Raw genomic sequence first — 27,136 nt, 5'->3', positions numbered from 1 at the left:
GAGGGCGGCGGTCGCCGGCGGAGGGAGGAGGGCGCCGAAGGCCACGGGCGCCGGCGGGCGCGGCGGGGCCTGCGGCGGCGAGCCGCGGCGGACCGACCGGCGGGGACCGGCGCGGGCAGGCGGCGCGCTGGTCGCGGAGGCGGGCGGAGGCGCGGGCCCGTGGGGGCCGGCTGCGGGCTCCCCGGGCGGCGGCGGTACGGGCGGCGGCGGAGTGACGTGGCGGCACGGGATTGGCCGCGGGGGCGGCGGCGATTTTGTCCGGCCGGAGCGGACGTGTCCGGCGCGGCACAGAGGGATTTTCTAGGGTTTGGACTGCGGTTGTATTTCGGGATGCCCACATATTTATAGGTAGAGGGAGCTAGGAGACTCCAAATGAGGTGCGGTTTTCGCCCACACGATCGTGATTGAACGACCTAGAGCATGGAAGAGAGTTTGGTGGGTTTTGGGCTGGTTTTTGAGGGGGTTTTTGCTGGACACACAAATGGACTTTGCGGATGCCCGGTTAACCGATGGAGTACCAAACGACCTCCAAATGGAACGAAACTTGACCGGTGGTCTTCGGGTGGTATATTAAGGCCACTTGACAAGCCTCGGTCCATTCCGAGAAAGTTTGACACCCGCGCACGAAAGAAAACTAGAGGGGTGCACCGGAGGAGATAGGAGCGCCAGATTGCAAAACGGACAACGGGGAAAATGCTCGGATGCAAGAGACGAACACGTATGCAAATGCAATACACATGATGACATGATATGAAAATGCATGACATGACAAAATGCAAAACGAAAGACAAAACCCGACCACGGAGGAAAAATCATAACACATAGCCGGAAATGGCAAGAGTCGGAGTTACAGATATGGCAAGTTACATCCGGGGTGTTACAGGTGGTGGATGTAGCGGGTCTCGGCAGGGCTTCGCCGAGCTTCTGCGAGAGGGAGAGGTGTAGCAGGGGAGGAGGGAGGCGCCCAAGGCTGTTGTGTTACTGCCCTCCCTCCCCCCCTTTATATAGGCCCCCTAGGAGGGGGGCGCCGGCCAAGATCCCATCAAGGGAGGGGGCGGCGGCCAAGGGGGGAGACTTGCCCCCCAAGGCAAGTGGGGCGCCCCCCACCCTAGGGTTTCCAACCCTAGGCGCAGGGGGGAGGCCCATGGGGGGCGCCCCAGCCCACTAGGGGCTGGTTCCCTTCCCACTTCAGCCCATGGGGCCCCCGGGATAGGTGGCCCCACCCGGTGGACCCCCGGGACCCTTCCGGTGGTCCCGGTACAATACCGATAACCCCCGAAACTTTCCCGGTGGCCGAAACTAGACTTCCTATATATAATTCTTCACCTCCGGACCATTCCGGAACTCCTCGTGACGTCCGGGATCTCATCCGGGACTTCGAACAACTTTCGGGTTTCCACATACTCATATCTCTACAACCCTAGCGTCACCGAACCTTAAGTGTGTAGACCCTACGGGTTCGGAAGACATGCAGACATGACCGAGACGCCTCTGCGGTCAATAACCAACAGCGGGATCTGGATACCCATGTTGGCTCCCACATGTTCCACGATGATCTTATCGGATGAACCACGATGTCGAGGATTCAATCAATCCCGTATACAATTCCCTTTGTCAATCGGTATGTTACTTGCCCGAGATTCGATCGTCGGTATCCCAATACCTTGTTCAATCTCGTTACCGGCAAGTCTCTTTACTCCTACCGCAATGCATGATCCCGTGACTAACGCTTTAGTCACATTGAGCTCATTATGATGATGCATTACCGAGTGGGCCCAGAGATACCTCTCCGTCATACGGAGTGACAAATCCCAGTCTCGATCCGTGCCAACCCAACAGACACTTTCGGAGATACCCGTAGTGCACCTTTATAGTCACCCAGTTACGTTGTGACGTTTGGCACACCCAAAGCACTCCTACGGTATCCGGGAGTTGCACGATCTCATGGTCTAAGGAAAAGATACTTGACATTGGAAAAGCTCTAGCAAACGAAACTACACGATCTTTTATGCTATGCTTAGGATTGGGTCTTGTCCATCACATCATTCTCCTAATGATGTGATCCCGTTATCAATGACATCCAATGTCCATAGTCAGGAAACCATGACTATCTGTTGATCAACGAGCTAGTCAACTAGAGGCTTACTAGGGACACGTTGTGGTCTATGTATTCACACATGTATTACGATTTCCGGATAACACAATTATAGCATGAACAATAGACAATTACCATGAACAAAGAAATATAATAATAACCATTTATTATTGCCTCTAGGGCATATTTCCAACAGAATTTACTTTATGTTGTCAAATAATAAATTCCCTGGAAAGTGTTGGTATGGAAGGCACCCGTGGATGCGGTTAGCCATGGAAAGTGAAAGTATGGTGGAAAAAGGAATAAACTTTATTTTCTGTTTGGGAACCGCCTATGGCATATCTAGCATGGAAAGTGTTCGGAACTCTAAGTCGTTTTCGTTGGTGGGATGGATACACCTCCCAAAATGTTTTTATCTCTATTTTTTTGCTTTGAGCTCTGGCACCTCTACAAATCCCTACTTCCCTCTGCGAAGGGCCTTTCTTTTACTTTATGCAATTTTTATTTTTGAATTTGAGTCTCCATCTTCTCTTATAAAAGCACCAACTAAGAGGCAATATGTTCGTACTTAAGTATTGGGTGTAGCTAATATTCGGGTGTGTTTCATGAATGAATCAATGTTTGAGCATGATGGGTAGGGATAACTTATTTTAGCATTGATATTTTGAAAGACATGGCTGCTTGTTAATATGCTTGAGTATCTAAATTATTATGTCAAAACTAGACTATTGCTTTGAATCACATAAAATTCCAAATGTACATGCTATAAACAAAATAATATAATATGACATAATAAACAGCACTCCACATCAAAAATTCTGTTTTTACCACTTACCTACTCGAGGACGAGTAGGAGTTAAGCTTGGCGATGCTGATACGTCTCCAACGTATCTATAATTTTTGATTGTTCCATACTATTTTATTATCAATCTTGGATGTTTTATAATCAGTTTATAGTCATTTTATATCATTTTTTGGTACTAACCTATTGACATAGTGCCAAGTGCCACTTGCTGTTTTTTCCATGTTTTTTACATCGCGGGAAATCAATATCAGACGGAGTCCAAATGCCCCGAAACTTTACAGAGAATTTTTATGGGCCAGAAGGAACACAACGGGCCCTCGTTCCACCTGGGGGAATCCCGAGGAGGGGACAACCCACCAGGGCGCGCCAGGAGGCCCAGGCGCGCCCTGGTGGGTTGTGCCCACCTCGGGTGCCCCCCGGACCACCTCTTTGCTCTACAAATACCCCAAAAATACCAGAAGCCTAGGGGAGTCGACCAAATATTCATCCAACCGCCGCAGAGTCCAAAACCACCAGATCCAATCTAGACACCATCTCGGATGGGGTTCACCACCTCCATTGGTTCCTCTCCGATGATGCGTGAGTAGTTCTTTGTAGACCTTCGGGTCCGTAGTTAGTAGCTAGATGGCTTCCTCTCTCTCGCTGAATTCTCAATACAATGGTCTCTTGGAGATCCATATGATGTAACTCTTTTTGTGGTGTGTTTGTTGGGATCTGATGAACTTTGAGTTTATGAACAACGATATCTTTTTATATCCATGAAAGTTATTTGAGTTTCTTTGATCTCGTATATGCATGGTCTCTTATAGCCTCGTATGTCTTCTCTGATATTTGGGTTTTGTTTGGCCAACTTGATCTATTTATCTTGCAATGGGAAGAGATGCCCGGTAGTGGGTTCGATCTTACGGTGCTTGATCCCAGTGACAGAAAGGGAAACGACACGTATGTATCGTTGCTACTAAGGATAAAACGATGGGGTCTATCTCTACATAGGTAGATCTTGTCTACATCATGCCACCATTCTTATTGCATTACTCCGTTTTTCCATGAACTTAATACACTAGATGCATGCTGGATAGCGGTCGATGTGTGGAGTAATAGTAGTAGATGCAGGCAGGAGTCGGTCTATTAATCTTGGATGTGATGCCTATGTAATGATCATTGCCTGGATATCGTCATAATTATTTGAGGTTCTATCAATTGCCCAACAGTAATTTGTTTACCCACCGTTTGCTATCTTTCTCGAGAGAAGCCACTAGTGAAATCTACGGCCCCCGTGTCTTCTTCCTCATATATTTGCTTTATGATCTATTTTATTTGCACTTTTTATTCAGATCTATTAAACCAAAAATACAAAAATACTGTGCTGCACTTTATTTTATTTGCGATCTATTTATTCAATCTATTACAACTTTCTCCCGTCCATGCACCTTTTCTGGCGCCGTTACCCGAAAGGGATTGACAACCCCTTTAACACTTCGGGTTGCGAGGTGTTGTTATTTGTGTGCAGGGGTTGTTTACGTTGTGTTGCTTGGTTCTCCTATTGGTTCGATAACCTTGGTTTCATATCTGAGGGAAATACCTACCGCCGTTGTGCTGCATCATCCCTTCCTCTTTGGGGAAATATCGACGTAGCTTCAAGCGACATCATTGTCCTATATGTGAATATTTACCTCTCGACCATTTCGAAACTCCTTGTCATGTCTGTGATCTCATCCTGGACTCCGAACAACATTCGGTCACCAAATCACATAACTCATATAATACAAAAATCGTCATTGAACGTTAACCGTGCGGACCCTACGAGGTCGGTAACTATGTAGACATGACCGAGACACCTCTCCGGTCAATAACCAACAGCGGAACCTGGATGCTCATATTGGTTCCCACATATTCTACGCAGATCTTTATCAGTCGTACCGTAATGACAACATACGTTATTTCCTTTGTCATCGGTATGTTGCTTGCCCGAGATTCGATCGTCGGTATCTTCATACCTAGTTCAATCTCGTTACCGGCAAGTCTCTTTACTCGTTCCGTAATGTATCATCCCGCAACTAACTCATTAGTCACATTGCTTGCAAGGCTTATTATGATGTGCATTACCGAGAGGGCCCAGAGATACCTCTCCGATACTCGGAGTGACAAATCCTAATCTCGATCTATGCCAACCCAACAAACACCTTCGGAGATACCTGTAGAGCATCTTTATAATCACCCAGTTACGTTGTGACGTTTGATAGCACACAAGGCATTCCTCCGGTATCCGGGAGTTGCATAATCTCATAGTCAAAGAAATATGTATATGACATGAAGAAAGTTATAGCAATAAATCTGAACGATCATTATGCTAAGCTAACGGATGGGTCTTGTCCATCACATTATTCTCCTAATGATGTGATCACGTTCATCAAATGACTGTTGGGGAAAGTAGTAATTTCAAAAAAATTCCTACACACACGCAAGATCATGGTGATGCATAGCAACGAGAGGGAAGAGTGTTGTCCACGTACCCTCGTAGACCGAAAGCGGAAGCGTTAACACAACGCGGTTGATGTAGTCGTACGTCTTCACGATCCGACCGATCAAGTACCGAACGTACGGCACCTCCGAGTTCAGCACACGTTCAGCCCGATGACGTCCCTCGAACTCCGATCCAGCCGAGTGTTGAGGGAGAGTTTTGTCAGCACGACGGCGTGGTGACGATGATGATATTCTACCGACGCAGGGCTTCGCCTAAGCACCGCTACGATATTATTGAGGTGTAATATGGTGGAGGGGGCACCGCACACGGCTAAGAGATCAATGATCAATTGTTGTGTTTTATGGGGTGCCCCCCTGCCCCCGTATATAAAGGATCAAAGGGGGAGAGGTGCGGCCAGCCTTGGGGCGCGCCAGGAGGAGTCCTACTCCCACCGGGAGTAGGACTCCCCCCTTTTTCTAGTTGGATTAGGACTTGGGAGGGGGGAAAGACGAGAGGGAGAAGAAGGAAGGGGGGCGCCGCCCCCTTCTCGTTGTCCTATTCGGACTAGTGGGGAGGGGCGCGCGGCCCAGCCCTAGCCGCCTCTCCTCTCTTCCACCTAGGCCCACTAAGGCCCATTATGTTGCCGGGGGGTTCCGGTAACCTCCCGGTACTCCGGTAAAATCCTGATTTCACCCGGAACACTCCCGATATCCAAACATAGGCTTTCAATATATCAATCTTTATGTCTCGACCATTTCGAGATTCCTCGTCATGTCCGTGATCACATCCGGGACTCCGAACAACCTTTGGTACATCAAAACATATAAACTCATAATATAACTGTCATCGAAACGTTAAGCGTGCGGACCCTATGGGTTCGAGAACTATGTAGACATGACCGAGACACGTCTCCGGTCAATAACCAATAGCGGAACCTGGATGCTCATATTGGCTCCCACATATTCTACGAAGATCTTTATCGGTCAGACCGCATAACAACATACGTTGTTCCCTTTGTCATCGGTATGTTACTAGCCCGAGATTCGATCGTCGGTATCTAAATACCTAGTTCCATCTCGTTACCGGCAAGTCTCTTTACTCGTTCTGTAATACATCATCTCGCAACAAACTCATTAGTTGCAATGCTTGCAAGGCTTAAGTGATGTGTATTACCGAGAGGACCCAGAGATACCTCTCCGACAATCGGAGTGACAAATCCTAATCTCGAAATACGCCAACCCAACAAGTACCTTCGGAGACACCTGTAGAGCACCTTTATAATCACCCAGTTACGTTGTCACGTTTGGTAGCACACAAAGTGTTCCTCCAGTAAACGGGAGTTGCATAATCTCATAGTCATAGGAACATGTATAAGTCATGAAGAAAGCAATAGCAACATACTAAACGATCGAGTGCTAAGCTAACGGAATGGGTCAGGTCAATCACATCATTCTCCTAATGATGTGATCCCGTTAATCAAATGACAACTCATGTCAATGGCTAGGAAACATAACCATCTTTGATCAACGAGCTAGTCAAGTAGAGGCATACTAGTGACACTTTGTTTGTCTATGTACTCACACAAGTATTATGTTTCCGGTTAATACAATTCTAGCATGAATAATAAACATTTATCATGATATAAGGAAATAAATAATAACTTTATTATTGCCTATAGGGCATATTTCCTTCAATGACAACACATGTCTATGGTTAGGAAACTTAACCATCTTTGATTAACGACCTAGTCTAGTAGAGGCTTACTAGGGACACGGTGTTTTGTCTATGTATCCACACATGTATCAAGTTTTTGGTTAATACAATTCTAGCATGAATAATAAACATTTATCATGATGTAAGGAAATATAAAATAACAACTTTATTATTGCCTCTAGGGCATATTTCCTTCACCAAATCCCACCCCAAACCTTACACCAGTTTTGCCACCCACCTACCAGCAACAACCCTACCATCAGCAGCAGCCACCCTACCATCAACAACAACAGAATTTCGCAGCCACCTCTACCGCCTTCACATCTCGCCTGCCAAAAGATTTCATACGCCGCTGTGGTTGCGCCCCCTACACAACCTATCTATAGATCTACCTCGCCCACCACCCCCCTTCCATCCTGCCTAACAATCACCTCGGTTCAGGTTCTGGTTCAGGTGTGCCTCGCTTCCACAAGCTCGACTTCCCGACGTATGATGGTTCGATCGATCCTCTTGGCTGGCTCCATAGTTGTGAGCAGTTTTTCCATGGATAACGCACGGCCGAGGTGGACAAGGTCTGGACTGCAGCATACCACCTCATGAATGACACTCAGTTCTGGTACTTACAACTCGAGCGCAACTTCGGCATGCCGACATGAGAGCGGTTCAAGGAAGCTTGCCTTGTTCAGTTTGGGTTGTCACTCCGTGCCAACCCTTTGGGCGAGTTGGCACGTCTTCCATTCACTTCCTCAGTTGCCGACTACACCAGCAGGTTTCTAGCGCCCATGTGCCACAATGAGCCGTTAACATCGTCCCAACAACGGTTGTTGTACACAACATGTCTGCCTGATGGTCTTTGTGTTGACATCGAGCTTCAGCGGTCATCTGACCTCCACACCGCCATCTCCTTCGCCAAGGCCTATGAGCAGCGACATTTCCCTCCGACAATGTCACCACACCAGCCTTCTGGTCCTACATGGCCCTTGTGCCACTCTGATCTTCCTGTCGTCGACACAACTACAATACCTTCTCCGCCAGTGTCACTAGCACATGTTCTGCCATCAACCACTCTACAACCAACACTGCCACGGCAGGTTTGGCGCCTCGCTCCAGCAGAGTTACCAGAACGTCGTCGCCAATGCCTTTGCTTCAATTGCGACGTGATTTATGTTCGGGTCAACGGTGCGTGCGACTCTTCTTCATCGAGGTTGATGACTATGACCAAGGTCCCCTGGGAGGCAATTGACAACCTACAGCTTGCGGACAAGCTGTTTTTCAAGGAAGGGAGAGATGTTGTGTGGACCAGCCCAGCAAACCTGGAGTCTTATCCCTTAATTAGAGTCCTAGTTGATTAAGCATTTTTGTTAGGAAAGAGTCCAGTCAGTTTAGAGATAGTCTTAGAGTTTGAATAGATTTACTGTCTTGTTGGCCAAGTCTTGTCTATTATATAAAGGGGTCGACCCCTCTCAATAAAGCAGAGAAGAATATTGTCATTTACTTTTAGCTACTTTTCAGTAATTAGGGTTAGGTCAGTAGTAGTTCTTCCAGATACCATCTAGGACTTGTTCGAATCTTAGCAGTTTGCCTAGTTGGTGCTCTTGAATGTGTTGTAAATAACTTTGAACCTCTGATTATGACCTGCGACAAGAAAGAACATTGTTACTTGCTCTTCCATAGAGGTGTGGATATTATCATCTAGCAACCCTTTGGTCCTAAACGTCTCCACTAGCTTGTCAAAAGGTGCTCGTCGCATTTGAAGCATGCTCACAGCCTCTACATTATTGTAGTCTTGTAGATGTAGTTCAGATTCGTCATCCTCTCCCTACTTAGGCTTACAATGGACCATAACAGGTCATAGGTTTATCACTCTGACGAATCACTCTCTTGTGGACCAACATGACACATGCCTAAATCACAGTTATGAGTCTTGCTGAATAAACAACTTGCTTCATCCGTTCGTCCTAATGAAATCGATGTGGTGGTAAGTAATTGCTGGATCGACCATACCTAACGACCTAATAGTGGAGGGTGGTTGTATGGTGTTTACTCCCATTGGAGCTAACGACCAGCCTGTGCCAGAGGACCGGGCCGACAATACAGAGATAGAGCAGGTCCTACTAGCGGAGATGAAGGGGAGAAGCAAGTTGCCGCGCTTTCGCATATCTGAGTCGCCGTCACCGATGTCAAGAATTGATACTGGATTTGTCCTACCGCTAGAGGTGAGTGAGTAAATGGGTGAAGGGGGAGATTTCACGCCATCCCACGGTTGCAGATTTTTGTCTCCCACCATCTCTATGCCGATTCCTCCCTGCACCATCGCTTATGTCGTGCCCCCTTTTGCACTCGACTCAGCCTGGTTCGTTGGAAGTGATCGATTCGAGTGTTTCTCATGAGTCAGGCTCTGAGCTACTTTTATGGTTTGTGCGCATGCAGGCCAGGCCCTTGTGTACACAATCAAACGATTTTTTTCTTCCACCCACTGGCCTTGTTTGGAGGAATGTAGGCTACCAAACACACCCTATGCTTACTCGTCTACTTAGAGCATCTTCAACAGGTGCACAAAAACTGCTCCGCGCGCTAAAATTTGAGTTTTTGGGGCTCCGGACAGCTCCGGCAGAAGCTGTAAAATAGTGCACGCGCAAAAAGGGATTGGGCATGCGCTAAAAGGCACTACCAGAAGCTGTAAATTTAAGACGCCGGGTTGTGCGCGCTTCACAATTTACACCGTGTGTTTTTTAGATGCGCGTTTTTGGGCATCTGTTAAACCGATGTTGAGTCCGGCGCACTACATATGCTACAGTGGCATGCTAAAACTATTTTAGCGCGTGAAACTTTTATGTGTGTATTGGAGATACTCTTACATACGCACCGCACTGATAGGTAGCTCTAATCAATCGGCAGTGCCCACAGACCATTAGGCTGGGTTACCTAATATTTTTGAATAAAATCTGTCAGAAATCTCCGTGATACAATGTGCAGAATACCATCCGGTGTGGCATTAACCCAGACCATAGGCATTTCATTACTCACCCCTTCTTTTGCATTAAGCTTGTTAGTGTAAAAACGCTTTTATATTATGGGACAGAGGGAGTACTATATACTCCCTTCTTCCATGTATATAGGGCCTAATCCGTTTTTTAGGCTAACTTTGATCATATGTTAGAGCAATAATGTATGACATGCAAGTTACACAAAGCACATCATCAAATTCGTACGAGGAAGGAGTTTCTAGTGATATAATTTTCACATTATACATCTTATATATTATTAATCTTATCAATAGTCAACGACAACCTTAAAAAATTATTAGGCCCTATATATATGGAAGGAGGGAGTAAGTGGGTAATCAGAAAATGGAAGTGTTTAAATACGTGTACTCCTTCTGTATTGAAATAATAGTGTCAAAAAGTCTTATATTTTGATACGGAGGGGGGAGGGAGTATTAAGCTACCAGTCCATCCGAACAAGTATACTAAAAAGCCACACGTCCTGGTGCTAGAGAAGAAACGCCACACAAAACCCCCAGTACCCAGGGCGGCGGCCCGGTCGGTACGAACACGGAACGCCGGCGGCGGCATGACAGCGGCGGCGCCTGCGCCCAACGCCAGCGGAATCAGTAAGACTCTCTCTCCTCTGCTCCCGTGTCCAGTTGCTACAGGTTGCTGGTTCCCCACCCTAGTTCTGAGTTTTGGTGCGCTTCACCGCTTCAGGGCCTGTGAAATGCGACGCCTTCAAGAGCTGGCTGCAGGAGTACGCGCAGAAAGCCGGCCTGCTGGCTCCCGAGTATCACACCCTCAAGGAGGGGCCCTGCCACGAGCCCATCTTCAAGTCCGCGGTCGTGATCGACGGCGCCAAGTACGACTCGCTGCCCGGATTTTTCACCCGGAAGGCCGCAGAACAGTCGGCTGCTGAAGTCGCCCTCATGGAAATTGTCGAGTCCATCCCAACCATTGGGAGAATCCCAGCAGCTGTAAGTTACTGCTCCGTATTTGATTTCACTCGTCCCTTCATTCAGCCAAGAACCGTTAAGAATATGGAATTATTTTTTTCTGAATTTTCAGAATGTGGAATTATTGATGGCCATGACCTGCATTCTTTATCCTCAGTACTTGTGAAGAAGCTGATCACCCCGATTATGTAGTTGAATCATATTCTTATGCTGCTTCCCACATTACTCACTAACTCACACTCTTCCTGAAATATAATGTATGTTATGCCCTGCAAAATTGTTTTTGGCGGTTCTACCTGTAATAATGTGAAAACATAGAAATCTGCTTCGTAGTCCTGGCACAGCTGTTTATACTTTGAACGATATTTAGGGGCTTCCTGAAATTATGGAAGTTAAGCCCTGTAAAATTGTTTTCAGTTATTCTGCCTGTAATAATGTGAAAATATCAGAAATCTTTTTCGTAAGGTGAAGTCTCCGTACAATGCGTTACATGAACACTGATAGCATCTTTGCTCCTTGGTGTTATCAGCTTTTGAGTAATGTCTGCTAATTTGACCATAATGTTGCATGTGGATATGTAAGCTTTTCTCTTCCACTTCGATGTGGCTTTGCCCAAGTATGACATCATTCTACTCTCTATTAGCTTGTATTTATTCAAGCCCCTGGTTCTTTAATTGTAGATGCATACCTCACAGTACATGTTATCGTGGAATATGCTTAGTTCAAGTATTAGGATGACTTCATTAAAATAGCATTCTAATCCACACTTCTTACTACGGTTTTCAGCTAGAAACTGGCCTCTGCAAGAATCTTCTCCAGGAGTATGCTCAGAAGATGAATTACACTCCATCTTATAGCTTGACCAGACAAGCTTCAGGGATAGCTCCTTTTACATGCACCGTAGAGATTGGTGGTATACAATACATTGGTCCTGCAGCCAGGTCAAAGAAAGAGGCAGAGATAAAAGGAGCCCAAACTGCTCTTCTTGCAATACAAGGTATCTCTTATTCTTTTTTTAGATGTACATTTTCGTGAAATTGCATCGATTTCTTCCTCGTGTGTGCTGGGCTGGACACTCATCATGTGCAGGCTCTGTTTGTGCAGGTCAACTAGAGGGTCGCAGAAGTGGTGCCACAAAGCATATTGTAGTTCCTAGCAAAAGGCAAGTTAAGGAGACAACGAAAAAGCTAATTGAAATCCCAAAACCACTTGCGGTGAAGAAAGGCGGTTTCAAGAAGAAATGGAACAAGAGGAAGTTCATGAAAAGGAATCGCCAAGCAGTTGATGTGGAAAAGAATGAAGGAAAAATGGCTGGAGATGTCATTAACTCAGTGTCCCGATGCATCCAACAATCAACACAGGAGCCATCCAGCGACGCTGTAATGCTGAAAGATGATGAGGAAGCTAGACGAGTAGTACAGGAGCCAGGCGGCGACGCTGTAATGCTGCAACCTAGTAAGGAAGCTAGAAGAGCAGAACCGGAGTCAGGCGTTGCAGTGCTGAAACCTGATGAGTTAGATAGAAGAGTAGAACATGTGCAAGGCAGTGACATTGTGATGCTGCCATCTGATCACGAAGCTATAAGAGTAAAACCGGTGCCAGGCAGTGACACTGCAATTCTGCAACGTAATAACAGAGCTAGAAACGTAGAACAGGAGCCGCCCAGAGATTATGGAATGGTGCGATCTAATAAGGAAGCTGGATGCGTAAACCAGGAGCTACTTGGTGAGACTGCAATGCCTCGCAATGTCAGGGAAGCTAGAACCATGATGCGTGATCCACAGCACCGGTGCAGCCTAATGTAGATGCTGCAGATGTGAAGTTGGACCCGCCGAGCAACACTGCAAACAAACCAGGACCTTGAGACATGATCATTTTGTGGATATGGCAGGAATGGCTTGAGATCATATTCATTCAACTCTTCGACCACAGAACGGATTGTAATGTGGTAGGTGGTAGCCTTGGAATGTTTAATGTGTTGATCTTAAATGAAGTGGAACCTGAATATGTATAGGTGGCTGTGCAGCTTGTGTGGAGCGATGCAATTTGCAAATATGTGTAGTGAGGATTGTTAGTCCTGCCAGCTAGTCTTTCCTTTTCTTTTTTGCCTAGGATTTTTAAGAGATTACTAAGAAAAGAAACTGAGGTGTGATGCATGCAAGTCTCTTCGTTTGGATTTGGGGCCGTGCATGCAAAGGGATTGTAGACCTGAGAGGCTAGGATTGGCCACTCGTCTAGGTTGCTCTTTTGCTTATACAGGCAATGATATATTGGCACTTACTGATCACAATTCATCTCTACATTTTCATCAGGTATGCCATACTGCACCTTTTTTTCTGAAACAAGGAAAGATTTGCCATTTTCATTGATTAAGAAGAAGGTTTAGGAGTCTTGGCCATAGGCCGAATTAGAAAGCATTACTCTCGCAGCATACATAAACATACTGCACATTTAGTTTGCAGCATGATGATGCTGATTAAGATCCACCCTAGTTACCAAACTATACACACCTTTCTGACCATTAGTTCGAGACATGGATGGATCATGGATGGAGCCATTAGTAGACCTGAATGCCACCACCACTGCGCTGCTCTCTTCGCCAGTCCCACGGCTTCTCAGGGTTGAGTGAGGCAAAGAGCCCTCGCTGTGCAGCTCTTGCCTCTCTCTCCCACTGCACCATCCATCACAGAGCAAGTCAAACAATCAGCAGGCATAACCATGTAAGGTGAGGGCACCATATCTCTTTCTAATTTTTTTTCTTACTTTAGCAAACTCTGGGCGCTTGTCGTAGGTCGTAAAATGCCATGCGTGACCATTCTTCAGCATTTTCTCCTGAAGGACCCAGACACATACACACACAGTCAATTTCATCAGAACTAAAGCAATTAAATTGGTCGAAGGCATATCTTTAGTGCTTGTTTCACCTGGATGAACGCACAATTGCAATAGACATCACCAACGTAGCGATCAAACTGGTCCTGCTCATACACATGAATTGTGGTTCTTTTCCCACCAATGAGCTTCACCAAAGCACTCTTTGATTCCTTCCCATATGTCATCTTAAGCTCTGGTGCATCAATTCCCCTTTTAACTCATGAAAGATCATACACTTCACATAAGTATTTCGATTATTTTATTATGGGACATAATGTGTAATCTTGAGCAACAAATACCTCATTCTGATTCGGTATTTCCTTGCTAGGATCTCTTCATCTGAACAGACTATTATCCTGTTCATAACAAGTATTTGTAAGAAGTTATGCTTTCATGTCATTCCAAAGTAAAACAAGTGAATGCATGTTCACGTAATAGATCAAAGCAAGAGCCAAATAAAACTGACACAAGCCTGTTGTGTTCCAGACTATTGGTACACAAGTGCCAACTGAATGGTCACAGGAAGGTTTTTAAAATATTATGCTATAAATATGTTTCTTCTTATTTTCAGTGACTGCACTAATTTTTTTGTAGTACTAAAATGGGTATCCGTGCTGTTTTACAACAGAAAAAACTTCAAATAATGTAGTAAAACCATTCTAGTACTAGTTTGAATGGACAAAGTGAATTCAGAATGTGTCTTAGTTCAAAGAAAAAAATCTAGTACTTTTAATACTTTTGGAATCCAATATAAGTGAATCCAAATATGGGAAAAAAACATGGTGTGTTCATTTATGAAAAATTACTTTGGAGTATAATATTAAAACAGAAATCTGTAATGGTTCAGTTTTAATACTTGTATCCAGCTTCTTTAATGCTACTTTGAAGTGCATCGGCACTCTTGTAATCCCTACGATTGCGTGCTTCAGTCCTCGCAATCACCATCTCATGTACTTCTATAGGAACATTTCCAGACTCCCTCGGATCGGTTGTGGCAACATAAGCGGTAAAGCCATCGCCATCTCCAATGTTTTGGTTATTAACCTGAGAACAGCAGTGATACAGTGACCTGTGAGAATACTTTTATGCGGACCGGCATAACCAGTCTTTCAATACTTTTATGCTGGTGATGAGCCTATTGCAGAATAAATGATACATCTGACCGGCAAAGTGTTCAAGACAAACTGCACGCCCTCTGGCAGCGAGGATGGACGGTGGTTTGAGGATGCTGCAGGTAGTGATGGGATGGGGAAGTTGTAGAACTCGAGGATACCCTGAGGAAAAAAAAATGTTTCTGGAGGACTGAGTTGAACATATATAGTCACATGTAAAAACCAAATATTAATGCAAACATCAGTGGTTTCCTCGGTTTATGGTTTTGGTTCCTATAAGAAGAAGAAAAAACTAGTAGTAGTATAAAAACGTAAACCTTAACTTTTAACATTTTTTGCAAACTTGCGCTTACAGATTCCACAGTCCAAACATACATCTCCGTATTAGTCAGTGCATTATTCCTATGCTCACCTGAACTATGTAGGATCTAAAAAAAGGAAGAAACAAGTTACCTCCAAATCAGCTCTCTGGATCCAGTTTAGGGCTGATACAACTAGTTGTGCAGCCTCTTCCGGTGTTCTCGGTGGGGTTCTGGCATTCTTATATGCCTCCAACATATTCTGGTACCTGTTCTCGTGCAGATTAAAAGATTGCATTAGTTCTATTCAGTGGAAATCCAAGTTAGTACCAGTATTCTAACTGTTTCTAATAGGTTCTGGTAGTTACTACTACCCTTCTTGCTCTCCTCGACATTTTTTCAATGCCTCCTTATTCTAATTCTTTTTTGTGGCAACTATCACTTATTGACAGTGTTCTCTATGCCATTGCACACCTTATAAGGACAAAGTAAGAACAACTTTATAAAATTATCAGTGAATAAAATGGACAAAATGAAGTTTGCATCTCCCCTTCCACTTATCTAATCATAATTTGTCAACAATTCTTCCTTAGTAATCTGAATAATGTCACAAAACTACACCCATATAAAGGGGGAAATAAGTCACTCTCTCCTATCCATATTAATTGCCGCTGATTTCATAAGAAACTTTGGATTTCTCAATGCTGAAAACTGGATAGACCTCACCAAGACACCAATCTGCTTGTAATTTGTTCTGCTTTGTCCATCTCATCATTACAAATCACATGTGTAGATATGCATGGATCACCTTATTCGTAAGAAAAGTCAAAAGGCATTTGGTAGGGTCCTATGAAGCAATTTATTTTCATTCTGAGAACGACCCAGCTTAAAATCCAAGTCAGTGCGTGTCCTTCTGATTTTGTTAACAGCCATAGGCCTTAAATATATACCAGCCTAGAGGAACCAGACAAACTTTGCTATCAATAACTCGATGGACAAGAGGTCTAACAAATGTGTTAATAATTGAGGAAAAATACTATCAAGTGTGAGGGTCTTTTGGAGGTGCTGCCTACCATTTAATCTGTGCTTTCTTGGACGCCGTAACATGCTGCCTGAGTCCTTCAGGAACCTAATAATATGACAAACAAAATAGTCTTCACATATGTCGCATCATAGGAAAACAAGTGGTAGAAATTGGAGCAAAAGAGATGGTTAAACTTGTCGTATGTATTATCAGTTGTGAAGGATCTGCAAGTTTTCGTACAAATGCTAGTTGCCGCAATGTGGCATGCTTAAAATTTTGATATCATTAATGAACATGTTCATCCAAAAGTTGGACACAAAATAAGTTGGTTTGTGAAATTTGTATGAAGTGGGCAAACCACATAGAAAAGGTTGCTATTATGGTTTTAACCTTTGATTTTCTAGGAGTGCAGATGTTTATCTTCATCCCATTTCTATGAAGGAAGAAGCTTCAAATCGTACTAGAAAACTAGACATAAAAGGTGATGTAACCTCTATGATTCTCATCCCAATTTACACATGCACAGAAAAGCACGCCAATGAAAAGAAAAGAAATATATCCTCATCGTTATGAATCTGCATAATCTGTGACCATTGCATGAAGACTTGTAGTAGAGCAAAGTTGAAGCTGAAACACAAAGTACTTCAGTGGCTAGGGAGACTTAATCTGACTTGACAAGGCATTTGCATGAACAGGATGAATACGGAAGAGTGGTGGGTAGGGTTTCAGTTACCATGGACGCGCTCTCAAAGTTGAGGAGGTCGTGCGCCAGGGAGGCGACGCCATGGCCATCAGCTTGCTGCTGCTGCTGTGGGTAGTGGGGCCTGGAGCCTGGATGGTAGTAGGGGTAGTGGTCTTCTTCTTCGTCTCCCTTGAAGCACTTCAGGATGTTCCCCATGGATTCCTCCTCCTCCTCCTCTTTCTTATTCTTCTTCTTCTTCTTCTTCTTCTTCTTCTTCTTCTGGCTCTAGCTCTCTGCTGCTTCTCTTCTCTCTTGTGAACTGTGAAGTGTGATGATGGCAGAGAGAGATTCTAGCCCATGGAGATGGAGCGTAGTGAAGAGTAAAGTAAAGGAAAGAGTGAAGTTTGATGTGATGTGACGGTGGGGTCTGCCCGACCCGCTCGCTGCTGGAAAAGAAAAAACAGAGGCGAGTAGACTAGACTTGCAGCAGGAGACCAGACCTTCGTTCAGAGAGCCAATAAACAAGAACAAAACATTGACTTGGGTTTAGCGGTTGAATGAAACCAGTACCGGTTTCGTTGCTTTTAGATATTCGCCATGCTGAAGAAATGATAAAAATTTCTTTTTGCCAAGTCATAGCCCTAGAATTTGCTAGGTGGTCTATGAATATGGATGTAATTTTTATTATTTCTGATATTTGTTGTACTGTCATGATTGAAGACGAATAAAACAAAAAATTCTCGCAAAAAAAAGGTCATAGCCCTAGAATTTTTAAATATTCCCAAAAAAAAGTTCCATTCCGCTGGATAGACAGAAACTCTACAACCTCCTTTGGTTTATAGGGTATGATTATCATAGGAAACTTGCAAGAAATAAGATTTCATGCATCTCAATTTCTATGAATAGGAATTGGATGAGTCTGAGAGATGTTCTTTGGTTCATATCATAAGAATTTTTCATTGACTCTAGGTTAATGTTTATTTTCCTATGAAATGTGAAGGATATGAAGAATTTCTCTCCATAGGAATATGATTCTATTTCTAAAAACCAAAGGACAGTAAAGGAATTCTTCCTATAGAAATCCTATCCTACAAAATCCCTTCAAACCAAAGTAGGCCTACATGTTTGAGCTCACGTTTTTAGAGGATTTATGGAATCATCAAATTTCGATGTTTTTCGCCATCCGTTTTTTCCGTCGATGCTTCTACACCTTGGACCCAAAACAATGAAGATTTTTTTTCTGGGACGAGAACAATAAACTTGAACTGTGAAGCAAATCCGGATAAGCGGAGCTCAATTTGACAACAAAACAAAAGCAAGAATTGTCTTTTGGGCAAACTTTGGGTAAACAGAGCATGCCAAATCATCAGCCACAATTGTTTTTTAGTTTTGAAAGGCATGGCAGGTTCACTTCCTTTCATGATCCAACTCAGGACCCCCCCTAGAGAAAAAGGTCCTCAAAATAAACGAAGCTTGGCATTAGCATGAATTATTTGCCGCATATCACCTCTTAATCTAATACCCACTCTATAAATTCAAAATTCTGAACTCTAAAAAAATACTCCCTCTGTACAACTTTTACGGTTCAATGATCATTGAACCGTAAAAACATCTTACATTAGTGTACAGAGGGAGTAAAAGAAAAATATAAATCACACGGTAACATGAATGACTGATAAATGATCACTTTTAAGTTAAACATCGGTGTAACATTGAGGTGATTAAATACAGTTTCAAATTATTCCCTATCAAACCATGTTCGCTTCTTCAGGTCCCCCAATTGCTAAGTCAAAGTTTGTGCTTGAGTTCATCATGCTTTCTTGGTCTTGGGCTTAGGGACTGGTGGCGGGAACACGGCCCTGAAGGTCCACGCAGCGAGAATGGCACCGACGAAGGGGCATATCCAGTACACGTACAGCTGCTCCCAGGTGTTGTGCAGATTGTTAACATACGCCCAACCAAAGGCCTGTACATGGTAGTTCGATGGAATCAGTTAACAGGAAACCATGTGAAGAATCAGAAGACAAGGATTTCCATGCTATTCCAAGTGAGCATCAACTTAACTGATCACATCAGATTATATATATTAGTCTATTAGATGAGCAATGGCATATAGCAGCACAAACATAATTTCAGTACTAAAGCATCGTCCACTGTTAAGATCTGACATCTGCCAAGTCTTGGAGGTGCATAAGATAACTTTTCCCTGAGCAACAAATTGAAAGAAGCACACAACTAAGCACAATAGCAAACTTCCCCATGGCATCATAAAGACTTGTTCCTGTTACCAGTAAAATGCAATCCAGTGAACATTAACTACTGAACATTTCTCCTCTACTCCCTCCGTCCCATAATATAAGAGCGTTCAAGGGAGTAACATGGAAATGACGACTTGCTGCAAACGAGTCTCAAGAATATAACTAGTGACGTGTCCAGTGGATGTTCATTCCATGAATGGGGTCAAATTTTTTTTCATTGATCTTTTAGGTCTACAAACGAGTCTTCAGAATATCACTAGTGATGTATCCAGTGGATGTTCCTTGCATATTTGTCTCATTTACCCCTCCCTAAATTTCCAACACTATATAGCGGTATTATCATTTCCAACCCCCATCCAGTTATTTATGGCTCGGTAATGTACAGATTACTAGATTAGATTACAGTTATCTACAAAGCATCCAAGTTGGTTAACTGGAAGGGCCTAGTGTTTGCATGATCGTGTTCCTAATAAGCAGAATAATCATGCGTTCAGAACTACTCCCTCTGTACTGTAATATTTGTGGCTGGAGCAGCTGAACTTCAGCTACTCCAGCAACAAGTATTACGGTACAGAGGGAGTATATAGGATTTGACATGCCAAAATGGAGACATTTGCATCACTAAACCAGTCAGTAGTCCGTCAATATATTAAAAAAACAATAAATCGGCTGGGGCATTCGAACTGAGCTCAGTTCAGTATCCGGGGTTGCAGTTCCATGGATAAAATTGGCAGTCAAATGAAAGGAAAGAAAAAAGGAGCAACTGAGTGAGCGTAGCATACATTGGCAGGGTTCATGGAGGGGCCGGTGTATGCGGCGCCGGTGAGGACGAGGCTGACGGTGGAGACGGAGAGCATGGCTGTCTTGACGATGGGGTTGCGGGGTCCCTTGACGATGATGCAGAGGACGGCAAAGGTGATGGCGAAGGTGAGCACCCCTTCAGCGACGGCGCCGGTGTGGGGATCCACCTTGAGCGAGGGTCCGCCGAGCATGTGCTTGTACTGCTCCGGCATCAGCTCGGAGATGGCCAGAGCTCCGCCCACGGCTCCGGCGGCCTAGCAAGACAGATTCAGATTCGCGGTGCTGATTGGTCTGATTTAGTTTGGCGAGGGAAGAAGAAGTGTGAAATCAGTGACAGACCTGCGCTGGTAGGCGGAGCGCGATGGAGAAGAGCGAGGGGCTGGTGAGGCCCGCGGCGTAGAAGGCGGCGACGCCGGTGGGGTTGAAGCTGGCGCCGCCGAGGGCGTCGCAGAGGAGGTTGAAGGCGAAGAGGAGGAGGGCGAGGATGGAGACGGTGACGAGGAGGGCGTAGTGGATCCCCTCGTGCAGGCTGAGGTAGGTGGTGACGGCGGCCGTGGAGGCGCCGAGCGTCGAGACGCAGAGCACCCAGAGGAAGGTCACGACGCCGTCCGCCGCCGCCTCCCGCACAGCCGCTCCCATCGCCATCCGAGCGCTCCTTCCGTGCTTGCTTCCCTCACTCCGTCGTCGCTGCTGGCAGTGATTGGTGGTGGGTTGGGTGGATGTATGTATGGGTATGGCTTGGCACACAGCACAAGAGAAAGAGAAAGAGAAAAGAAGAGAAGAAGATTGGAGGGAGGGAGCACGCCCTCCGTCCCTCTCGCCTAACAACCCAACGCCAACAGAACCCCGAAGATACTGCTATGTTATTATCCTATTGAAAACTTGGATGCTTGCGAAATTCAGCAAGAGATCTTGACATATCCATTTAGAATCGTGTACCAGACGCTAGGAAACCGGAGTACTCCTGTTTACTTGCGGCTAATAACTTTGCGGTCACCCATGCGCGGTTGGATTACGATCAACTTTGGATGTCTCTATCCTCAAAAGCAAAAAAAAAAAAAAAAAATGGATGTCTCTGAAGTTCAAAAGATATTTATACCGTACGTACTTTATTAGAACTAGCAAAGGAGCCCAATAGGCCCGCGTGCTTTATTTCAACATCTTATCAGTCTTGTTGATTACACTTCTTCCCACCCTTGTGATGGACATGCATGGTTATAGATGGGTTCTTTCGTCTTCAATTTGTTTTTGTTGAGGAGTTTACTTTTAATTTGGATCGGCACCGGTACGAAAGGAAGACGGTCGTGTGATACTGATTAACATTGCATCCTAAACAACATTTTAAAAATTATTAACATGTGAAACAACATTGATTCTACACAGTTTTCTAATCAATTTTTATATATAACATGTTAAAATTGGAGTTAGATTTAAATATATGAATATTTTGTAAAGCATTTGAATCTGTCACTAAACAACACTTAAAATAATCTGTAACTCGGATGCAAATGATTTACATATGAAAGTTGTTGAGAAAAATATGAAGAATCTGAATATGCCCCACATACCTGTTAGACCCCTCTAACATAATGAACCTGGGAGAACATTTCTAGATGTTCTTCAAATGTTCTTCCTCTTCTTTTAAAAATGTTTAGTGATGCATTAGAGCATATCATCAACACGCATTGCCATGACATGCAAATGTGTTGCATTTGTATGCCCGTTATTTATCTGCCCCCCTCCTCTATTCTTTCGGTAAACTCCAAGATTGCCGCTGCCCTCGAGTACGACTACGTCGATGACGACCCATCCTTCTCAGCAGAGCTTCCAAGCAAGCAAACGCCCCCCTTGATCATTCTGATATCGCCTATTCTTTCTCTCTACTTCTTGCATTAGAGAGTCGGAGTTCAGTTGGTGTCTTATCGGTATATCCTATTATGTTGCATAGCCTATTTTTGATAAACTGTTGTTCATACTTTACTAGTCATCCTATATGCTTACTACAGATATGCTAGAGTCTCATAAGTGGCCCTACACTCTTGTCCATTTGCCATGCTATACTATCGTTTTGTGATCCCTTCGGGCGATGACCACAGATATAAGTCGGGTTGGCTCGGAGAGCACCCGCGAGTGATTCATTCTGGTGGCTGACTGTTAGCAGTATCACCCAGGATGTGGTGGTAGCTCAGGATCTGTCCCGACAGCCAACACGAAACATTCACGGTGGCGGAACGACAGGGCACGCAGAGACCACCTAGGAGAGAGGTGAGCCTAGACCCTGTTCGGTGTCCATGGTTATTTCGTAATAATACGCTTAACGAGATTTGGGTATTTAATCTGAGACTGCCACTGGCATATACTCACTATCCGCTGCGTGGGATAACGGTTTATGGGGCCCTCGACGTCGTATGTTCCTCCCAAAAGCTTTGCCAGATGTTGTAGTGGAGCGGGTTGGTTGTTGGGGTGGTCAGTTATGCATGTTGTGTATACAAAGGTGGGCTTGGCCCTGACCAGTCGCGCAACATGCAGGAGTGCTTAGGGCGATTGGCCCATGACCCCTTCGCGCTTAGGGTGTAGACCGGCGTGTTGACCTCTCTGGAGAGTCTAGGTAGGACTACAGTGTGTCGATCATCCGAGGTCGGGCATTACCCAGAAAAGTGTGTCCGGCCAGAGGTAATCGAGCGTACCGGGAAATGTGGTGCACCCCTGCAGGGAAATTAAACTATTCGAATAGTCGTGTCCATGGAAACAGGATGACTTGGAGTTGTATCCTGACCTCTTACAACTAAAACCGGATACTTGATACAAAACACACCCAGATAACAGGCAGAGATACCCGGTGATCGCTTTCTCTCAGGGAGGCGAGGAGAGGATCTCCGGGCAGGATATTGTTGTATGTATGTACAAGATGATACCAAATACACTCCTCTCTTCTACTGCTGCAAGATGATGGTAGTCTTCGATAGGTTGAGCTTCTCACCCTTATCCTGGTATTTCTGCAGTTTAGTCCACAGATATTACCCTACTCATTTGATACCGATGTATATCTAGTATATATCTGATGTAAGTCCTGCGAGTACTTTGGATGAGTACTCACCGTTGCTTTGCTACTCTTTTCATTTGACCTGGTTGCTGCAACAGCTGGTAGCACCGCGGATGCAGATTACCCCGACGGTGCTTACTACGTGGAGACCGGTGACTAGGAGTACACTACAAAAAATACACTTCCGTGATGATACGTGTTTGTCACAGTAGGTCACGTTTTCTGTCATGCATGTACATCCATGGCGATTTTATGACAGAATCAAGATAGTCATACATGTGCTGTGTAGAAGTGTTCCATGACATTACCAAAATTATCACCACGGAAGTGTCCACTTCCATGACGATAAATGGCGCGTCATGGAAGTGCTTTCGTCAAGGGTAACCGACAAGTGGCATCCACCGTAATGGGTCGTCGTTAAGCTATCGGGTTCCGGTTTGGATCCGATAACCCGTTAACAGCCCAGACCAATGGCGATTTTCCACGTGTAAGAGTCTCATTCGCCGACGATCCACGTGTCAGCTCAGTGTTTGGACAGATGTCGACCATCCATCGGACAAGAATCGCCAATGAAACATTGACACGTGGGACGGCCCAATGGAGGCCCATATAGGTTTAAAAGCCGTCCCAGGAACAGGCCCACAAGATTTCGTCAGATCTAATGGGCCGGCCCGTTAACAACCTAACATTTTCTGGACCAAATTATGGCCCACATCAGATACGGGCCGTTAAAGGAGTGCAATATTCTGGGCCAGTTTACGGCCCATATCAGATCCGCCCGTTAACAGCCTGCAATAGTTTGGGCCAAATTACGGTCCATACCTGATCCCGCCCGTTAACTGACTTTCATATCTCGGGCCAAATTACGGCCCATAACAGATACGGCCCTTTAACAGCTACTATGCCATCGGGCCCATTGATGGCCTGATTTGCTCTTTGGCCTCTTAATGGCCCGTTTAACATTTCGACCCGATATTAGTTTCGGCCTGTCAACGGCCCTGTCTACATATGGGCCTCTTTGGCCCGGTTTCACTTTCGGCCAATAAAGACCCGAGTTGCACCTGGGCCTAATTCTAGTCCGTAGTTACTTTCTGCCTCTTAACGGCCTGTAGTCTTCGTGGATACATTCTAGCCCAAACTGCTTATCAGCCCGTTAGAGGCCCTTGAGAGTGTTGGGCCTAATTTTGGCCCGTTATACATCTGGCCTGCTTCCAACCTATCATGTAATTGGGTCAACCAAGGCCCAAAAACATTTCAGCCTTCAACCCAACAACCCGGCGTCCTCTACAAAGGGACCATAAGCCGGGGCTTTATACCTCTCAAGATTTCTTGATTGGCTCTTTCAGCTTGACCATTGGACTGGGGGTGGGCCACAGACGAAACATCAAGACGAATATGTTCACGTTGACAAAATTCTTTCATAGCACCTTTAGACAGATTAGTGCCATTATTAGTTATGATGCTGTGAGGGTAACCAAAATGGAAAATCACCTTTTTGATGAATTGAACCACTGTTGCCGCGTCACACTTGCTGACCGACTCTGCCTGAACCCACTTTGTAAACTTGTCAACCGCCACCAAGAGGTGATTCTTTTTGTCCTTGGATCTTTTAAAAGGTCCAACCATATCCAGCCCCCAAACTGCAAACGGCCAAGTAATTGGAATCATCCTCAATTCTTGAGCCGGCACATGAGCTCGTCTTGAAAATTTCTGACAACCATCACACTTGCTGACCAAATCCTCTGCATCAGCCTGACCCGTCAGCCAATAAAACCCATGACGAAAAGCCTTAGCCACGAGAGACTTAGAGCCGGCATGATGGCCACAATCTCCTTCATGAATCTCTCGTAGAATCTCATGACCCTCCTCGGGAGAAACACAACGCTGAAATGCCCCTGTAACCCTGCATCGACGCAACTCGCCATTGACAGTAGTCATTGACTTAGACCGCCGGTTATCTGCCTGGCCAAAGTTTCATCCTCAGGCAACTCACCCCGGGTCATATAAGCCAAATATGGAACTGTCCAATTAGGAATAGCATGAAGAGCCGCCACCAACTGCGCCTTCGGGTCAGGAACAACAAGATCTTCTTCCGTAGGCAATTTAACCGAAGGGTTATGCAAAATATCAAGGAAAACATTGGGTGGTACCGGCTTATGCTGGGACCCTAGCCGGCTTAAAGAGTCAGCCGCCTCATTTTTCATGCGATCAACATGTTCCACTTGAGAGCCCTTGAAATGACCAGCAATAGCATCAATGTGACGCCCCCGAGGGAGTCCTGGACTAAGGGGTCCTCGGGCGTCTGGCCTGTTATTCATTGGGCCGGACTGATGGGCTGTGAAGATATGAAGCCCGAAGACTCTACCCGTATCCGGTTTGGACTTTCTTTGGCGTGGAAGGCAAGCTAGGCGACCAGCTGTGAAGATTCCTTCTTATGTAACCGACCCCATGTAACCCTAGATCTCTCCGGTGTCTATATAAACCGGAGAGCATAGTCCGGATAAGGGACATTCATTACCATATTCACATAGGCTAGGCTTCTAGGGTTTAGCCATTACGATCTCGTGGTAGATCAACTCTTGTAACACTCATATTCATCAAGATCAGTCAAGCAGGAAGTAGGGTATTACCTCCATAGAGAGGGCCCGAACCTGGGTAAACATCGTGTCCCCCGTCTCCTGTTACCATCAATCCTAGACGCACAGTTCGGGACCCCCTACCCGAGATCTGCCGGTTTTGACACCGACATTGGTGCTTTCATTGAGAGTTCCACTGTGCCGTCGACAAAAGGTTTGATGGCCCCTTCAATCGTCGATGATGACGTTGTCCAGGGAGAAACCTTTCTCCCCGGACAGATCTTCGTGTTCGGCGGCTTCGTACTGCAGGCCAACTCGCTTGGCCATCTGGAGCAGATCGACAGCTACGCCCCTGGCCATCAGGTCAGATTTGGAAGCTTGAACTACGTTGTGGACATCCGTGGAGACTTGATCTTCGACGGATTCGAGACCGCGGCAATCGCTCCCCGCCGCCCCGATGGACATGGCTTAAACCTGTCATCGGGCCGCATCCAGGAGATAGCTCCTGCAGCAACTCTGGCCTTAGATCCGGAGCAGATCAAGTCGTCCTAGGATGGGAAGCTCAACCCCATCATGGGGGCTACCGATTCTGCGGCGTTGGAGCCGCACACAGATTCTACTTCATATGATATCCACATCAGCGGAACCCCTGACTCGTCCCCGGCGACAAGTTCCGAACCCTGCGAGTCCGCAGATACCCTCGATCGGTTATCGATCTTCAAGTTCAGCGCCGCAGACGTCTTCCAACACTCGCCCATGGGTGATGTACTAAACTCACTAAAAAACGTATCTTTGGCGAGCGTCTCGCCACCGAACTATGTTCGGTTCGAACTTGCGGCCGATGATGGAGAATTTTGCTTCCCACCCGCCACCCACTTCATAGCCACTGTCGAAAACCCAACCAACACGCTTGACCGCGGCCCCGAAGACATCGACGGTATGTACGACGATGAGGGGCAAGGCCAGAACTCAATACCCGCTAGACGCGGGATGGCCACTTCATGGTACGACGTGTGTATGATAGACACACCCAACGACGCTTTCGACGATGACAAGAAGGACCCAGTTGAGAATAAACCTCCTGGTACACAGTCCGAACACCGGCGCGCCCTGCGCCACTCTAAGTCACGACGCTCAAGAGAAAATAATACTAGCACCGGAGAAGATAACACTCCGGACGATGAAGACCTTGTTGAGGTAGGATCCGAACAGGAGGAACAGGAAGGCGGGCAAGACAGCCCTGATGAACAAGCCACATATGGAGACTCAGAGGATAGCAATTATCTCCCAAGAGGAGATCCTCGGCAATGAGGATTTTATCATGCCTAAAGAACCTCTCGAGCAGGAGCGCTTTAAACGCTGGCTCATAGCCACTACAAGGAGCCTAAGAAAAAAGTAGTTGCAGCTTCAAGCGAGCCAAGATTTGCTTAATGATAGATGGACC

General features: G+C 45.6%; 3 protein-coding genes across 4 annotated transcripts; 1 reads left to right on the top strand and 2 right to left on the bottom strand.

The window, feature by feature from the left end:
- The first annotated feature begins 10,474 nt into the window (after positions 1–10,474).
- Positions 10,475–13,036, top strand: LOC109779118 (double-stranded RNA-binding protein 8-like). 2 transcript variants are annotated; one of them, XM_040386829.3, is made up of 4 exons: positions 10,475–10,690; positions 10,785–11,044; positions 11,810–12,020; positions 12,113–13,036. In XM_040386829.3, exons 1-4 carry the CDS (start codon positions 10,651–10,653, stop codon positions 12,826–12,828), a joined length of 1,227 nt encoding a protein of 408 aa, XP_040242763.1. In that variant the 5' UTR covers positions 10,475–10,650; the 3' UTR covers positions 12,829–13,036. The 2 variants fall into 2 exon arrangements, with proteins under 2 accessions (XP_040242763.1, XP_020193310.1); XM_020337721.4 differs by having other exon boundaries at positions 10,511–10,690; positions 12,128–13,036.
- Positions 13,037–13,404: 368 nt separating this feature from the next.
- On the bottom strand, positions 13,405–17,502 carry LOC109779117 (probable staphylococcal-like nuclease CAN2). Its single transcript, XM_020337720.4, has 9 exons — positions 17,066–17,502; positions 16,382–16,437; positions 15,463–15,577; positions 15,061–15,171; positions 14,754–14,941; positions 14,197–14,253; positions 13,948–14,107; positions 13,787–13,855; positions 13,405–13,694 (listed from the first exon to the last, which is right to left on the bottom strand). Exons 1-9 carry the CDS (start codon positions 17,228–17,230, stop codon positions 13,581–13,583), a joined length of 1,035 nt encoding a protein of 344 aa, XP_020193309.1. The 5' UTR covers positions 17,231–17,502; the 3' UTR covers positions 13,405–13,580.
- Positions 17,503–18,674: 1,172 nt separating this feature from the next.
- Positions 18,675–21,014, bottom strand: LOC109779116 (aquaporin SIP1-1). Its single transcript, XM_020337719.4, has 3 exons — positions 20,413–21,014; positions 20,055–20,327; positions 18,675–18,980 (listed from the first exon to the last, which is right to left on the bottom strand). Exons 1-3 carry the CDS (start codon positions 20,716–20,718, stop codon positions 18,825–18,827), a joined length of 735 nt encoding a protein of 244 aa, XP_020193308.1. The 5' UTR covers positions 20,719–21,014; the 3' UTR covers positions 18,675–18,824.
- Positions 21,015–27,136: the final 6,122 nt, after the last annotated feature.

Source organism: Aegilops tauschii, chromosome 4 (assembly GCF_002575655.3).
Source record: "Aegilops tauschii subsp. strangulata cultivar AL8/78 chromosome 4, Aet v6.0, whole genome shotgun sequence".
Classification (NCBI taxonomy): Eukaryota; Viridiplantae; Streptophyta; class Magnoliopsida; order Poales; family Poaceae; genus Aegilops; species Aegilops tauschii.
Note: the sequence above shows the minus strand (reverse complement) of the source record. Positions and strands in the feature narration are given on the sequence as shown.

Excerpts from the sequence above, each read along its gene's own strand:
- LOC109779118 (XM_040386829.3), top strand. The coding sequence starts at position 10,651 with ATGACAGCGGCGGCGCCTGCGCCCAACGCCAGCGGAATCA. Across the intron at positions 10,691-10,784 it reads GCCCAACGCCAGCGGAATCA|GGCCTGTGAAATGCGACGCC; the intron begins GTAAGACTCTCT and ends TCACCGCTTCAG. Across the intron at positions 11,045-11,809 it reads TTGGGAGAATCCCAGCAGCT|CTAGAAACTGGCCTCTGCAA; the intron begins GTAAGTTACTGC and ends TACGGTTTTCAG.
- LOC109779117 (XM_020337720.4), bottom strand. The coding sequence starts at position 17,230 with ATGGGGAACATCCTGAAGTGCTTCAAGGGAGACGAAGAAGAAGACCAC. Across the intron at positions 15,172-15,462 it reads TCCAGAGAGCTGATTTGGAG|GGTATCCTCGAGTTCTACAA; the intron begins GTAACTTGTTTC and ends TTTTTTCCTCAG. Across the intron at positions 14,108-14,196 it reads AAATACCGAATCAGAATGAG|GGGAATTGATGCACCAGAGC; the intron begins GTATTTGTTGCT and ends ATGAGTTAAAAG.
- LOC109779116 (XM_020337719.4), bottom strand. The coding sequence starts at position 20,718 with ATGGCGATGGGAGCGGCTGTGCGGGAGGCGGCGGCGGACGGCGTCGTG. Across the intron at positions 20,328-20,412 it reads CGCTCCGCCTACCAGCGCAG|GCCGCCGGAGCCGTGGGCGG; the intron begins GTCTGTCACTGA and ends CTGTCTTGCTAG. Across the intron at positions 18,981-20,054 it reads CCTCCATGAACCCTGCCAAT|GCCTTTGGTTGGGCGTATGT; the intron begins GTATGCTACGCT and ends TACCATGTACAG.